The sequence below is a fragment of the Siniperca chuatsi genome, linkage group LG7 (assembly GCF_020085105.1).
Source record: "Siniperca chuatsi isolate FFG_IHB_CAS linkage group LG7, ASM2008510v1, whole genome shotgun sequence".
In the NCBI taxonomy this organism is placed as follows: domain Eukaryota; kingdom Metazoa; phylum Chordata; class Actinopteri; order Centrarchiformes; family Sinipercidae; genus Siniperca; species Siniperca chuatsi.
The window spans coordinates 26,730,989-26,742,547 of NC_058048.1; the positions used below are offsets into that span (position 1 = coordinate 26,730,989).

Sequence of the window (11,559 nt, forward strand, 5' to 3'; positions counted from 1 at the left end):
TGGATGCCAACTGCCCGAAAACCTCGAAGAAGAAGAAGAAGAAGAAGAAGAAGAAGAAGAAGAAGAAGAGGAAGAGGAAGAAGAGGATGATGATTACTTAACTATTCAGTTTCTTGATGTAGACTTCATTCACAAATATAATATTATTTGTTCTAATCAACAATTTACACAAGTCATCAATGCGATTCCACGATCTATTATTGGTTCTGTTAAAGGTTTCTTGATGTACACACACTCTGTTCCCCAACTGTTTCCCTTAACTATTCAAAACATTTCCTTTTTAGATAAAAAATGTAACAACAAGTTCTTAAGATCCGTATTGTCTAATGAATGTTTTCCTTTGCCTTTAAGAAGACGAAATATTATGGAGGGTTTCACCAGTCAAAATATAAAAAAGTTCAGATGTAACTATTTAAAACTTCCTGTCCCACCCAAAGCTAAAGAGGTACGTTTCAAATTGTTAAATAATGTTTACCCATGCAAAAATTTACATTCAAAATGTAATATTGAGGACAATGTTTGTACCTTTTGTTTAGCTAACATTGAAACAGATGAGCATCTCTTTTTCTCATGTGTTTATGCAAAGATATTTTGGGATAGTTTCTGTGTTTGGGCTTATCAAAACAGCTTGGGTGTCAGATCTTTCGATTACAATGATGTTAAATTTGGCGTTGTACTGGAGGACAAATCAAAAGACTTAACAATTAATAGTATGATTGTTATGGCAATTTTTTTCATTCATAAATGTAAATTTGGCAATATTAAACCTTTATTTAATGTTTTTATTCATGATATGTCATCTTTAAAAGAATCTTTGAATGTCTGTAAATCTAAGAATGTACTTTGGCTATGTAATAATCTGGATGCTCTTTCTTTGAACCCTGTAACTCTGTAATTGTGGCTTTCTTTGTTCTTGGTTTCATTTTTGTTCAATTGTTTGACCTGCTCTATTTGAAATATTGAATGTTTAATAAGCCTGTATGGTTTTTGAAATAAATATTGAAGATTCAAAAAAGAAAAAAAAAGAAGAGGATGATGATCCCACCGTAAAGTTTATTTATTTTTTTATTTATTTCATTTTTTCCTTCCCCCCTCAATCCTCAATGGGAAATTGTAATTATATTTTACTGACTGATTCACACTCCACAACAGAAGGCGGCGGTAATGCACCATTAAGCTGGATGCCAACCGCCGTTAAAAAAGAAGAAGAAGAAGAAGAAATTCCCACCGTATTATTGTCCCCCTGGTCTTCGCAGTAGTTGCAGCAGTAACGTTATTTGTCCGGTTTTTATCCGTCAGTTATTCTTTTCTTACAGTCGTAACATATTATTGCCCAATAATCTCAGATGTAGCCATTTACAACAATGTTAAGAACTTGTGCCCTGCCTGTTTCAGACACATGAAAACATCAGGTTCAGGTGTAGACTGGATGGGACGTTGTTAGCTAGTCTGTAGTTTATCAAATTTAGAGGTAACAGTCAGGTTTATAACTGCTACATGTTTGTAAACCCGTAAACATGTGGATTTTGTTTATTAGTAGTGAATAAATGTGGTGGTGGTGGTCGAGGCGAACGTAACTTACAGTAAATATGGATTCAGACAGGAGGAGAGACAGCCGGAATTGGGACTGGGACAGCCCGCAGTGCCGAGCCCAGCTGGACGAGATCTTTTTCCGCCAGCATGACTACATCCAGGCTGGCAGCCCGGAGCACAGAGAGTTCTGGGCTTTCTTTGACCGCTTCCAGAGGTTTAAAACAAAGAGGGACATGTCTGGGTCAGGAGCCAGTCAGAAAGAGGACAGAGATGAAGGGAAAGACAGGAGAAAGACTGGCACTGGAAAGGTAGACCTTGGTCTCCCTAAAGAGTATGATCCTCGCTACCGGATTAATGTATCTGTATGTACCAGGGATATCGAGGAGCGCCTGGGAAAGTCAGAGCACAAAAGCAGGCAGAGATCCTCAGGTCCAGGCAGTCAGGAGATCTCAGACTGCCGCCTGGCTCTCCTGCATTTCCTGGACTTCAGCCAGAGACAGAGTTTTGTCAAACTGGCCAAGCTTCGCCGGGAGCAGAAGAGCTTGCCCATCTTCCAGTACCGGGACAGGATAATGGAGCTGGTGCGACTTCACCCTGTGGTTGTGGTCGCAGGGGACACAGGCTGTGGGAAATCCACCCAAGTACCTCAGTATCTTCTTTCAGCTGGCTTCAACCACATAGCCTGCACTCAGCCTCGACGTATTGCCTGTACATCCCTCGCAAAGAGAGTCAGCTTTGAGAGTCTCAATGAGTACGGCTCAAAGGTTTGTCACAGACAATCAAATACAGGTTCATGCCTTTGTTGAAGCACCGGCTACACCATAGACTTGTCCAGCACATTTTTAAAATCAATTTGTTGACTTCTCTATGAACATTCATCCAACACATAAGACATCTAGAAGGGCTCAATAAAGGGCAACTGGACTTCAGGGACTTTTTCTATTCCCCAAGAGACTTCATCAGTTCTACTTACTGGTGGGGAGGCCCAGGTATTTTAACCTCTGTGGGCTTCCCAATCAGTCAGTAGAACTAATGAAGCCTCTTTGATGAATTGTGAAACATCTTAAGTGGCAGATCAATCCATAGTTGAATGACCAAAAATGTATCAGTTTTCAATTTCAACTCTAAAGTGAAAATTTGCTAGTTATAGCATCACAAATGTAAACTGATTTCATTTTAAATTCAATATGTTGTTTTTTGTTTTTGTGCTGCTGGTCAGATTAAGCAAGTAAGCAACCAAGTAAGACTTGAAGATATCACCTGAACTCTAGTAATGTGTGGAGGGCTATATCCAGAAAATCAAATATATTACATACATGTAAACTAATAGAAAATGAAAATCGTTATTTGTTTGCAGCACTGACTTGACTTTAAATGCGTTGTGTATATATTTGAGGGGGAAATAAACTTGATTAGAGCTCACAAAATGCAGTCATGTTTTGCAGGTGGGGTACCAGATCCGCTTTGAGACCACTCGGACCACGGCCACCAAACTGCTGTTCCTGACAGAGGGTCTGCTGCTCCGACAGATCCAGCAGGACAGGACGCTGGCTCAGTACGAGGTGGTGATTGTGGACGAGGTCCATGAGAGACACCTCCACTGTGACTTCCTTCTTGGGGTCCTGCGCTCTCTGGTGGCTGACCGCCCAGACCTGCGTCTCATTCTCATGTCAGCCACTATTAACATCAAACTTTTCTCTGACTATTTCGGTAGTGCTCCTGTGCTGCAGGTACCAGGCAGGCTGTTTCCTATACAGGTAAGCAAAGGACAGCAGTAATCACAGATATAAATATGCATCTCACTAGAAGAAATTAGCTTTCTGGGCCTTGAGATAGGCACGCTCAAAGATAAGTGCTCTGGAAGTGTCAAGACTGTTACCTTTATTCGAAGCAACAAGGCTGGTCTAAACTTGGTTTGGTTTTGGTTTGATTTTTGATGCATCCACAAACAAATGTATCCATTACTTTCAAAAACATGTATTTGACAGGTAGTTAATTAGCATATTCTTGTTAATAAATAACTGACGCAATGACAAAAACACTTATTCAGTATATTCAGTATGTTTAATGTATTATTGGCAGTCTAGTGTTTGGTCTCTAACTACAAATTTTAAATTCCCGCCTGCAATGCAAATTTGAAACATTAAATTAGGAAATTATATTCCAAAAGTAACATTTTCAGTGTTTTCAGGGTTTGAGAATTTGTTAGCTATTTTCTTTTAAGTTGCATCCAATGTTTTTTCTCCGTTTCCTGTACTAAGGTGATATACCAACCCATTCCACCTGAGGAGCAGTCTTCGCGTTCGGAGAAACTGGATCCCAGACCGTACCTGCGCATCCTGCAGGGCATCGATCAGCGTTACCCTCCAGAGGAGCGCGGTGACCTGCTCCTCTTCCTTAGCGGTGTGGCGGAGATCTCCACCATCCAGGAGGCCTGTCAGATTTATGCCACGCACACACGTCGCTGGATAGTCTTGCCGCTGCACAGCACCCTCTCGCTGGCCCAGCAGGATAAGGCAAATCAGCTTCGTTTGGATTAGAATGGACATAATATTTGAATCTGATATGTTAGCTGTGTTTTATCAGTTCTCATTCTCTCATTCTTTCTTCAGGTGTTTGACATTGCTCCTCCTGGGGTGAGAAAGTGCATCATCTCTACCAATATTGCTGAGACCTCAGTTACAATAGATGGGGTGCGCTTTGTTGTAGACTCAGGTATGGAACTAGCAGTACGTTCGTAGCTGGGAATTAACTTTTTAAAATTTGCTGGACCTACAAATGAGTCCATCCTTACAAACCAAATTTTGTGCAGCCAAACTTTGTTCAAAATCACAAAAGTCAATTTTAAATCTAATGAGGATTCCAGCTGTTCGAAAGATACAAAATCTGTCATGCTGAATTTTTGGGGTAAAGATGTTTCTTCTAACTTTTTAATTTATATAGTAAACAAGGGTAAAAAATAATACATGAACCAGAAGTAGAACAATAATCATATAAATTGATTCTTTTGTTATTTATTCTTTTATAGGAAAGGTAAAGGAAATGAGTTTTGATCCTAAGGCCAAGATGCAACGTCTGCAGGAGTTCTGGATCAGCCGAGCCAGCTCTGAGCAGAGGAAAGGTCGAGCCGGTCGTACAGGTCCAGGAGTGTGTTACCGCCTGTACGCTGAGTCTGACTACGATGCCTTTGCACCTTATCCTGTGCCTGAAATCCACAGGGTGGCTCTGGACGCCCTCATTCTTCAGGTAACAACATCCCGTAGAAAGCAGGATAGCAATTCTTCTTTTTAATTCTTCAATTTCCATAGTTAAATTCTAGCTTTATTTGTGCCAAATGTTCCTGCAGATGAAGAGCATGTGTCTTGGAGATCCACTTTCTTTTGTCTTCATTGATCCACCTCCAGCTGCTAGCATCCAAACTGCAGTTACTTATCTGAAAGAGCAGGGGGCGCTAGACAGTCGCGGTGAACTGACCTCGATTGGTAGTTTGCTGGCACAACTGCCTGTGGATGTGGTCATAGGTAAGATTCCCTACACCAAATCCATATAATATGTTTATTTTTTTGTTTCTTATCAGTTGTTTTAAATAAATTTTTTTCCTGAAGCTGACAACAGAACATCTTACGGTGGTAAATGTTTGAATAAAGTTTAAATAGAATAATTTCAGGCTTTGTCTTTTTCACTTGAAGTAATTATACAAGTAGCAGTTTTAACCAGCACTTAGATTTAGGTAAGTGTATGTTTGTGTTCATTCAGGGAAGATGCTGGTGCTGGGCTCTTTGTTTAACCTGGTGGAGCCTGTGTTGACAGTGGCAGCAGCCCTCAGCGTTCAGTCCCCTTTCTTGCGCAGCTCACAGCACAACCCCGACTGTGCCACTGCCCGCCAGCCCCTGCACAGCAACCAGGGAGACCCCTTCACCCTGCTCAACACCTTCAATGCCTGGGTGGAGGTCAGTAAGGGAAACATTATGTTACAGTGGCTATTTAATATAAACAGATTCAACACTGTAACAGTTGGGATATAAAATGGTCTTCATTGTACATAAACTTGTTCTTCTTTGAGCTCAACAGATGAAGGGAGAGAGAGGTAGTGGCTCAAGGAAGTGGTGCAGGAGGAGAGGCCTGGAGGAGCAGCGACTATATGAGATGGTCAACCTACGCAGACAGTTCAAGGCAGGCTACTGACACTATAGTTCACACATAAAAACAATTTTTTATGAATAAAATTTCTTATGCATGAACACTATTACAGAATATGAGCTTCCTCTCTGGTTAACAGGACTTGCTGAGGAGCCACGGTCTGCTGGAATCAGAGTACAGCGCTCCCTCTGGTGGTGACCGCAGGCAGCGTAGGGAGAGGCTAACAGAGAGGAGAAAGCTGCATCAGCTTAAGAGAGATCATGAGCAGCAGGAGAGCAGCAGACGTAAAGTCCTGAGGCTGGACGAGGGCCAGGATGGAGAGTTCTCCTCAGGATCAGACACAGAGGAAGCAGGCAGAGGCAAGAAGGACAAGGAGCGATCAGGACAGAACATGGACATACAGGTGAAATCCGAGTCCAGCTTAACATGGAAAAAGGTTGCTATAAAGCAGCCCTAAACCTCGCCACCAACATTTCACACTCACAGATACATTAATATATATAACCTCTATGTTGCAATACTGTATAATATATAGGGTTACAACTTGTAAACTCTGAAAACCCCATCCACTCATATGCATATGATTCTCCAAGCAGAATTAAATAAAAAATGCCTGTTATTCCTGGAGTCTTTAAAAGTTCTAACTTGAAAGTTTCAGTTTATAGAGGCAAGTCCTGCTTTGTGGATCATATTTGTGTCAGATTTTACCAGTTGACTGCAGAAATTTGCAGAGAGACCTTGAGGGAAGTTTTGTGGGTCCTGGCAACTTTAAACTGGTAGAACTGACAACAGGACGGTTGACAGGATATTATCTTTGTATAAAGGGAAAAGGGGCCGCGCATATGGTATCAGGGTTAGTCATGTTTACAGAAGTGGATATGTTTGTGTCTTCGTGTATGTTTGAGTCAGTTACACTCCGAGTGATCTCTCTGTGCTGCTGTTCGATCTACAACAGGAGGTGAAGTTCAAGTTGCGTCACAACGTGTCCGAGCTGCAGGAGGCGGTCGGCGTCAGTCAGGACATGTCGTCCCGCCAGCAGGCTTTGCTCAAGCTGCTGCTTTGCCGAGGCCTTTACCCTCAGCTCGCCCTACCTGATGAACACAACTCCACCCGCAAAGACTCTGAGCAGGTCAGGTCTCCTACTGCACACACCCCAGTTTATACGTTTTAATGTGTCAGTAAACCAATTGTTTCAGTAGTGATTGAAAAAATGACGTAGGCTGAAATATCCACTTCCACTTTGTGATTTTACATTTTGTAGGTGTTTCACACAAGGAATAAGCAGGGAGTGGTGATCCACCCAACCAGTGTGTTTGCCAGTGACCCAGAGGTGTTACAAGTGCCTGAGGATGACACCAGAGAAATGGGTAAACCTCTGTAGAGAAGCACATACATGCAGCAAGTAAAAAGATGTTATTGATTTACTGTTCATAAGAACAAAACACACCTCTAAATTACATTGGGATATAAACCCTGGCAACTTATTAATAAATCTATCATTACGAGACATTTAAACTCACACTTGATTTCTAAATAATGTTTAGACACTGCCTGGATTATTAATCAGCTACTAACCAAAAATGTGTATTTCTGGAAGTTACTTTTAAATCTAGAAAAAACAACACTGGCCCCCAAAAACTTTTTTTTTATTGTTTCAAAGACAATATTTCTACCTGCTTGTTCTGCACTTGAAGAACAGTGGCTATTTTCCCCAGCAGTGGTCTCATTTGTTTGTGGTTAAACAAATGTATTGGAAGTAATGCACTATAAAATGCTCCATGCAACATATAATCCTCGGCCTCCTGATCCACTGATTTGTCTTTTCCTCATATGTCTCTTACGTTCACTCTTCTTATTGTGCATTGTCTCTTATCATATCTCTTTTGTCTTTGTTTCCGGCCTGCAGGGCCTGATAGGAGGGACAGCAGCAGGCACCAGCTGCTTGCCTTCGTCACTCTGTTGGAGACCAACAAGCCATATTTGTCCAACTGCGTGCGGGTTCCAGCACTGCAAGTTAGTACCAGATGTGGGATGTCCCTATTTCCACCACAAACTTTGTCATCTTGGATTAACTTTGATAAAGTTCTGTATTATGTTAAAGTAACCTGACATAGTGATGGTAAACCTATGTGATCCAGTTTTTGGGTTGAAGTGACTACTAACTCAGATCTAGGAGTAGCACATAGAGTCAAATAGTGTGATCCATTAACTATTCACTGGTTCCAGTATTGCAATATTATTGATACATCTGCACCAAGTAACACTGTTTTAATGAAACATACGGATTACGGGATTATCTTTTTTTGTACTGGTGTGCTATTTGAGTTTTCTGTTATTTTCCACAGATTAAAATATATTCATTTCAGAATATTCAGTGGGAAAATATAGTTTAAGAATAATTTTATGGGTAGAAAATGCAAATAAGCTGTGTATTGTACAGCAGAGAGAGAGAAAGCATGCAACAAAGGTCCCCAGCCGGGTGCACACTGGGAACGCTGCTGGCACCATCAACCCCAAGGCCACCAGATTTTATTTTTAGAATCAGATTTTGACATATATTTTTGTATTATTACAACATATCTTTCTTGTATCATGATCTATTCCATAATTCCCAGCTCTGGTCCATTCACGCATCATGTAGTAGGATTAATTCTCTGTGTGTCTGCATGTGCCCACTAGGCTTTGCTGCTGGTAGCAAACTCTGTGGACAGTAACGCTGACTGTACGCGTCTGGTGGTGGACGGCTGGCTGGAGCTGGAGCTGAGGAAGCCGGAAGAGGCCCTGAAGGGGCTGTCCACAGCTCTTACCCTCAGGGCTGAGTGGGAGCGCCTCCTGTTGGCCCAGCTGGGTCAGAGCACAATGGGGGGACCAGCAGTTAAAGGGGTGTCCCGCAAAGTCATGGAGAAGCTGAGTGAAGGCCTGGTCCGCTTCCTGCTCTACACTGAGGTACTGATGCAGTGCTGACCTGGTGGTTACAGTATAATGCACACCAAAAACAATCAGTAGCTCATACACAAACCCTAGATGCAAATAATAATTACAAATAACAATTATGTTAAATAATTGAAAACAGTTGTTTCAAGGTTGCCTTATCTTTGGTAAAGGTATGTTTTTTTTATATGCCACTGCTTTATTAGTAAGACTAAGTCTAGTTTAAAGGGATAGTTCCGATTTTTTGAAGTGAGGTTTTCTGAGGTTCTTATCCTATATACACATATATAGTGTATATATGTGTGTGTGTGTGTGTGTGTGTATATATATATATATAAAGGGCTGTCTAACGGCAAGATAAAGCAGTGAAAATATTCTAAATATAGTGTACACTTAAACTGATATTGATTTTTTTAGGTGGGCCCTTTTTAGGTGGCTAAAATACATTTTACTGCTGACCCTGTCCACAGCAGTAGGTTGCTTTGCTTCCATGCTGGTACTCCTGTCTGCTTCTCCAAACTGGGGACATGCCCACCGCCATATACTGTAGGTAATACACTGACTATGGATAAGTACCTCATACAACCCCACTTCACAAAATCCAAACTATCCCTTTAAGCTTGAACCTTTTTTGCACATAGAAGCAGTGACAAAATGTGAAAAACAAGTTACTAACAAGAGTTACTATCAACAAATAGTTGCAGGTGAGATCTAACAAATCATTAAGAGGTTTTAGAAATATGCCACCAGAAAGTAAACAAGGCAAATACAGTAAGTAAATCGTTTCATGTTTTTTGTATATACTAAAAAGTTTAAAAAAAAAAAGAGTTAAAAAAAGAAAGGTAAAGGTAAATCAAACCTAAAACCTTAAATATATATTGTTTGTGTGAACTATGTGTGTCTATATTGTTGTTCATTTCTACTTTCCACATTCTTAGTGACATGCTCATCTTTTTGCAGTCTCATTTAATATACTCTTTCTGTACTTTCTGTGTACTTCTTACCTTTCCCTCCCAGGTCAGTTACAGCCTACGGCGACTCACAGCTTTCCAGACCCAGAATCTGTACATCGGCCCTCAGTCTGAGTCTGAGCTGTCTCACACCAAAGCTCCAGATCTAAAGCCACTGTTTCCGGGAGCTGAGGCCAAGCCGGACCCCATTAAAGGAGGCCTGCGTGTCACCAGCTTCTTCACCTACAACTGTCTGGTTGTGAGTCTGTCTGAATAAGTTTAAATCTAGAAAAGCATTCTCTTAAAGTTACAAAGAGATGGAAAAAAAACTTTCAACTATTAGTAAAATCGTCCAATGTTTGGATATGAAATTCCATGAAATTATGCATTTTTAGAGGTCACTTCTGTACCAATTCACATACATAAAAATTGTCATTATTTTATTCGCATCGCCAAATTTTAAACCGCCCCCTTATCTGCCCCTACAATCAAATAAAGCCAACGATTCCATATCTTTCAAGGTGACGCTCTTAGACGCCATGGTTGTATCCCTGTAGGTTGTATTTATTTGTTTCCAGGGATCCAGATGACATACAGAGCATTCTTGAACTTTTGTACACCGCATTGTCCCTTTCCACATTTTTTGTCACCTCGTCATCCTCCAGATGAACACAGACACCATCAAAATGGTATTTTTTTCTGCGTGTAACTTAGGTTAGAGCTTGGAGCTCTACGTTACCTCAACAACTGAACCTAACTGCTCTAACAGAGCAGCTGGACAACATTAGAGGACTGGTTGAACCAATCAGCTTCCATGTGTAAGCTTATCTTACACAGGGTAAAATAGGGTGTCACGTGGCAACATACTTTTCCTGAATAAAGGTTACAATTAAATAAAAACAAAATAAAACAGTAGAGTTTAATTCCCTAGCAAAATTCTTCCTTCCTTATTTTTAAAAGGTAGATAACAAAATAATCGCTTGCTTGTTCCAGTTGTCTTATTGATTTCATGTCTCAAACATATGTATTTTTGTTCTTAAATGAATATATATCATTTTGGATTTACACCTTTCAGCCTCCCTTGTCAAATGCATCTAACTTAAAATAAACTGATCACCACACCTGACAAAATTATTAAGTGTCACTGATCCTTGCGTTTCCACTATATGACTTGCAGGACTCAAATGATCTCTACAGTGAGTGTTTACGCACTTTCTGGAGCTGTCCAAACTGTGACCTCTACATGCCTCTGACGCCACTGGAACGCATGCAGCACGAGGCCTCCTGCAGGCCAGCAGAAGAACAGCAGCAGCCAGTGGAAGGTCAGGGCTTTCTTTTGTTGATATTTATTGTGAGGCATCTTTTAGTATTATATTACTTTAAGACATGCAGCAGCTGACTTGATACTTTGTGTCTATACGTTTGAAAGACATGAATAATTTGACACCAATTGTGAGTATGTTTGTGGTTTTCAGAGCCAGAAGGTGGAAAGGCAGGCTCCTCCTCAGTGTCCAGTCTTAACAGAGTTTATCACTGTGACGTCTGTAATGAAGACCTGACCCTCACCTCCACTGAGATCCTCAAACATAAAAGGCAGCACATGTATTCTGCTAAGTAACCGACCACAGCATCTAAAGGACAGTAACTAATCACAACTCTGTTCTGTCGAGGAAAGACTTGAATTTATAGAATAAAGTTGTTGGGGTTTTTTTAATGTAACATTTGTTTCAACTTATTCTTCCCTTTTGTACTCAAGGAACTTTATTAAAGTGCTATTACTTCCCTCTGATGGTCACTGGATGTATTTGCTGTTACCTAGTTCTGTTCCAATAGGAGATATCCACATTTGTAAAAACTACTCTCCCAAAATATTTGTTCCAAAATTTAAACATATTCATTTAAATAATGTTCAAACAAAAGAACACATTTATAGATTATTTTTTCAAATTACCTTAGACAGCATTGTGGCATAGTTATAGAGTACAACTTTCCCACAGTGTTTGGG

At 40.6% G+C, this 11,559-nt stretch overlaps 1 protein-coding gene across 2 annotated transcripts; it reads left to right on the forward strand.

The window, feature by feature from the left end:
* Positions 1-1,190: 1,190 nt before the first annotated feature.
* Positions 1,191-11,338, forward strand: dhx34 (DEAH (Asp-Glu-Ala-His) box polypeptide 34). 2 transcript variants are annotated; one of them, XM_044201705.1, is made up of 16 exons: positions 1,193-2,297; positions 2,979-3,290; positions 3,795-4,049; positions 4,146-4,248; positions 4,562-4,779; positions 4,880-5,054; positions 5,290-5,483; positions 5,605-5,706; positions 5,813-6,076; positions 6,629-6,802; positions 6,935-7,040; positions 7,580-7,686; positions 8,353-8,619; positions 9,622-9,813; positions 10,732-10,876; positions 11,030-11,338. In XM_044201705.1, the coding sequence occupies exons 1-16, from the start codon at positions 1,590-1,592 to the stop codon at positions 11,170-11,172; spliced, it is 3,465 nt and encodes a 1,154-aa protein (XP_044057640.1). In that variant the 5' UTR covers positions 1,193-1,589; the 3' UTR covers positions 11,173-11,338. The 2 variants fall into 2 exon arrangements, with proteins under 2 accessions (XP_044057641.1, XP_044057640.1); XM_044201706.1 differs by lacking the exons at positions 9,622-9,813; positions 10,732-10,876; positions 11,030-11,338 and adding an exon at positions 9,022-9,452 and having other exon boundaries at positions 1,191-2,297.
* Positions 11,339-11,559: the final 221 nt, after the last annotated feature.

Excerpts from the sequence above, each read along its gene's own strand:
- dhx34 (XM_044201705.1), top strand. The coding sequence starts at position 1,590 with ATGGATTCAGACAGGAGGAGAGACAGCCGGAATTGGGACTGGGACAGC. Across the intron at positions 6,803-6,934 it reads CCCGCAAAGACTCTGAGCAG|GTGTTTCACACAAGGAATAA; the intron begins GTCAGGTCTCCT and ends TACATTTTGTAG. Across the intron at positions 7,041-7,579 it reads GGATGACACCAGAGAAATGG|GGCCTGATAGGAGGGACAGC; the intron begins GTAAACCTCTGT and ends TCCGGCCTGCAG.